Source organism: Bactrocera latifrons, unplaced genomic scaffold (genome assembly GCF_001853355.1).
Source record: "Bactrocera latifrons isolate USDA-ARS-PBARC rearing strain unplaced genomic scaffold, ASM185335v1 scaffold_170, whole genome shotgun sequence".
In the NCBI taxonomy this organism is placed as follows: Eukaryota; Metazoa; Arthropoda; class Insecta; order Diptera; family Tephritidae; genus Bactrocera; species Bactrocera latifrons.
Genome location: NW_017535186.1, coordinates 616,913 through 621,299, shown reverse-complemented (window position 1 = coordinate 621,299; position 4,387 = coordinate 616,913). Strand labels below are relative to the sequence as shown.

General features: G+C 38.5%; 1 protein-coding gene across 1 annotated transcript; it reads left to right on the top strand.

Moving 5' to 3' along the window:
- Nucleotides 1-1,123: 1,123 nt before the first annotated feature.
- Nucleotides 1,124-3,061, top strand: LOC108966837 (vanin-like protein 1). The gene is made up of 4 exons (XM_018929932.1): nucleotides 1,124-1,228; nucleotides 1,331-1,985; nucleotides 2,043-2,754; nucleotides 2,812-3,061. Exons 1-4 carry the CDS (start codon nucleotides 1,157-1,159, stop codon nucleotides 3,005-3,007), a joined length of 1,635 nt encoding a protein of 544 aa, XP_018785477.1. The 5' UTR covers nucleotides 1,124-1,156; the 3' UTR covers nucleotides 3,008-3,061.
- The last annotated feature ends 1,326 nt before the right edge of the window (nucleotides 3,062-4,387 follow it).

Below are 4,387 nucleotides of genomic sequence, written 5' to 3'. Positions count from 1 at the left end.
GGTAGTGAGCAAGGGCAGGACGAAATATCTTCTGTCATAAAACAAACATTCGTCGCAGTCTGAACTTGGAAGTCGTAGATAATTTGGCTTGGGGCCGACATCAACAGCAACAATTATGTCAGTCTCGAAATTCAAAGCAGAATAACTCTTACCAACAGACTTCGGACTAAGTAGGCAATTGGGTAGTAAAGTCTTCTCTCGACTAACAAAAGCCAAGCTCTATAAGTCACTCATTATTCCCGTCCTGCTATATGGTGTAGAGGCATGGACGATCTGATGAGTTACGAGAGAAGCGTTCTTCGGAAGGTTTATGGTCCTTTGCGCATTGACCACGGCGAACATCGCATTCGATGGAACGATGAGCTGTACGAGATATACGACGACATTGACATAGTTCAGTGAATTAAAAAACGGTGCCTACGTCATACCTACAGCTAGGTGATATCGTCCGAATGAACGAAAACACTCCAACTCTAAAAGTATTCGACGCAGAACCCGCCGGGGAAGCGGAGGAAGAAGAAGAGCTCCACTCCATTGGAAAGACTAGGTGGAGAAGGACCTGGCTTCGCTTGAAATGTCCAATTGGCGTCAAGCAGCGAAAAGGAAGAACGACTGGCGCGCTGTTGTAAACTCGGGTATAACCGCGTAAGCGGTGTCTACGCCAATTAAAAAGAAGAAAGCTCACAAAAATTTATCATCATATTTATGCTTAATTTTTTCATCGTATTGGCCAGATTTCACTTTGAATAATAATCCTATTTCATTTAAGTTGCATATCTTACACTATGTATTTCTTTTTCGAAAAGATAGACAAGTTGAAAAACTAGTACAGTTAATTCTAAAATGTAGCCCCTTGTACAGATTTGTACTTTTTGTAATTATTTTTGATAAACAAAAATATTTATTATCAGGAAAGCAGTTATGCAAACAAAAAGATTAGAACCTAATCGTTATAACATCAATTACTACCGCATTGTAAAATTGAAGAGATCTCAGGTAATAGAATAAAAAGAGCGTGGAAGAGAACGAACTAATATGAAAGAGAAAATAAGTAAATAAAACGAACGAGAGCAGTTAAATGCTACGGAAGTGATGTGATGGGATTAGTAGTTTGACAGCCGGCATCGTGACAATTGGTTGGAAAATTACACAAAACATGGGGCCATTGTTCGTAAATATTTTCCTTAACTGTTTGCTAGGCGTTACGCTTCAAACAGTTGGTAGTCAGGTAAGAACGACTTTCATCCAATTGTCTGACTGTCTACTGTAGCAAGTCGTAAAGATAAGATAAATATTAAGACAAATGTTAAATAACAAACACCTCTTATAGGCCTCAGACATCAAAGATTCCCATTTTGTTGCTGGCGTAGTGGAATTTCGACCTGACTTCATTGGCCTAACGACCGAGCAATTGATTRCCAAACACACAGAGGCGTACATAGAGATACTCTCATCAGCTGAGGCGCTGGAAACTGATATTGTAGTCTTTCCGGAGAGCACACTTAACAATGAATTTAATACGACCTATGTACCAGCACCTGAAGAAGCTGTTATACCGTGTTTGCTGTCTAATCAAAGCAGTCGATATGAGCCCTATTTGATCGCGCTTTCCTGTGCAGCCCGAGACAATCGCAAATATGTGATCATTAATTTAACTGAGAAGGAAGATTGCGCAGCCAACGCAGCCGTCGATCCACGGYCTTGTGCCACAAATGGCTTAAATATATATAATACGAATGTGGTATTCGATAGAGAGGGACGCGTTATATCGCGTTATCGCAAGGTGAATATCTACGTAGAGCATAGAAATACCACTTATCAGCCAGAATTCGCAATATTCGATACGGATTTCGGCGTGCGTTTTGCACACTTCATATGCTTCGATTTGCTCTTCTATACACCAGCCGAGGAATTGGTGGCTAAATATGGCATTAGGAATATCATATTCACCAGTATGTTCTATTCCGAAACGCCATTTCTAACAGGTGAGCACTGATTAGTTGCCACAGCTTGAATTTAGATATAAACCAATTACATTTCAGCCGTTCAGCTGCAGCAGTCGTGGGCTTGGGGAAACAATATTACCTTACTCGCCGCCGGSGCCAGTTATCCACAGTCAGGCGCCACAGGTTCAGGTATATATGCCGGCAGTAGTGGTAGCTTAGTRTCTGCTATGATCGGCAACAGCGGCGTACGCCAAATCTATGTGGCGAAAGTGCCGAAATTTGCTGGAAAMAGCCTATATACCACTACACCARAAACAYACACTACAGCTGCAGCGCAACCCCAAACCGGAATCAGATTACTGCGCGATCCACAGTTGGATAACTTCAGTTCACAGCTACTGCAGTTAAACGCTTCTTCCGTAATTTCAGTCGACCTCTGCGCCGAAATGCTCTGCTGTAATCTGATTGCCGAAACAACAACTACAGAAAATTCCTACGGCAATGGCACCACCTCTGATGCTTACCAATACCGCTTTGGTGTTTTCACTGGGAGGCGTTCGTATGAGAAAGAGCAGTACAGCGATGTAGCCATTTGTGCTATATATGCTTGTACCGACGACACAGTCTCGAGCTGTGGTCTCTTATTCCCTGCAAATACGACGATAATGCCGAAGTTTTCTTTCAAACGTTTGCAAATTGAGGGGAGCTTTCAAAAGACGGAACGTTTGTTGATTATGCCAAATACACTTGACTTGAGCTTTTATWCCCTGCAACCAGCTCAGGTGGCTTGGAACCTCGCCGATAAAAGGTATATTCTATAATTTTCGTTACTGTTGTCCATTTTTAGACGCATTTAATTTTTCAGCAAATCATATGAGGCTGCAATAGAGTTAAAAGCCTCTGCGGACAATCTTCTGGCYTTTGGCATTTACGCCAATTATTATGACAGTTCTTCGGTGGCACACAAATWTGGCCACTCTATGTTAATATTGTCAACAAGTGTACTACTCTGGATTGGAGCCTATGCCACAGATCTTTTATATATTTATAAGACTTTTTAATTCTAATTAARTGTATTAAATAAATACATACGGAGATGCTAGTAATATAATTGAGTAATTTATATTTCTATTTAAATACATCTGAAACACTCTTTTTCGATAATCTACGCGCGAAACATGATTCAACTAATCCCTACAAGTTTCGATTAGGTCTTCTAGATGAAGTTCTTATTGTCTTAGACAAAGAACTGTGGAAACTTTTGTTGCTTACAGTTACACGAAGAATAGAGTTCCCATCAATCGAAAGAAGAAAACTAAAAAAGTAAAGAAGGCTTCCTGTATTTATTAAAAAACATTCGTTTTAAACATTCTTTGAATTAGAGTTGCTTCGTACTACACGGTTGTATGTAGAAAATTAGCGTGAGAAAAATATTACGAAATGCGTTAGGCACTCTCGAAGGTACGGTCGCCTTTCTTCAAATCAAGTAAACTTTGACAAGCTTCACTTCAAATATAAATAATCTTTTGAAGAGCTCACTTTATTAGACTCCTCATAAATTTTTATGATTAAATTATTCTGCTGTTAAAAGCAGCATTACGGCCAAGGAGTTACAAATTGATTTCTTATCCACCATACATAAGATGTTTAGGCTTTCTGATCTTCAATAAATGTTTGAATCATGCGAAGAAAGAGATTGTTTATCATCGAAGTACACATACCAAGATTTGTACATAATATCAAATTGCATAGTGCCTTCTATCGATTACACAACTTCGTTAAATTACCTTTGAGGTTATAACATATAGCAAAAAATAACGGTACTTCGAAATTGATGGCTAACCGATAATTGTGCTAATTTTAGCGTTAATTACAGTGGTCCTAAGGTTTTTTTTTTTTTTTTTTTGTTTTTTTGTCAATAGTTCAATAGTTTTGTAATATTTTTAATAATTTACGCATCGTTGCATTCAATGCTGACCAACCGCATTTTGGGTATCGATTATTGTATTATATATTTCATTTAATTCGCCTGCTATTCATGTTAATACATATGACAGTTTGGTCAAGGTCAAGGGCTCTGCTTCTTTTATAACGAAAAGCAGACAAAAGTTTAAAATTTCATCCGAAGGTTCTCTGGCCGATATGCAAGACTGAATACAAATGTCTCGACTTTAAAAAGAAATGGTAAACACTAGAGAAATATGAGCACTATAAAAGCGCTCTACACATATTGGCAGATATTTAATAGTAGTCAGTTTCTACATGTGAGCATTTCATGTTGCAGTGACGGAAAAGGAAAAAAAAATTAAAACCAAAATAAAATAAATTGTAAACAAAAAATAAAAATTAAAATCAACTAAGAAGCATGTTATTGCTCCGACTCTTCAATTTGAACGACATAAGTTTTCCCTACGCCCACCTGGCGGACAAGCGCACCCAGA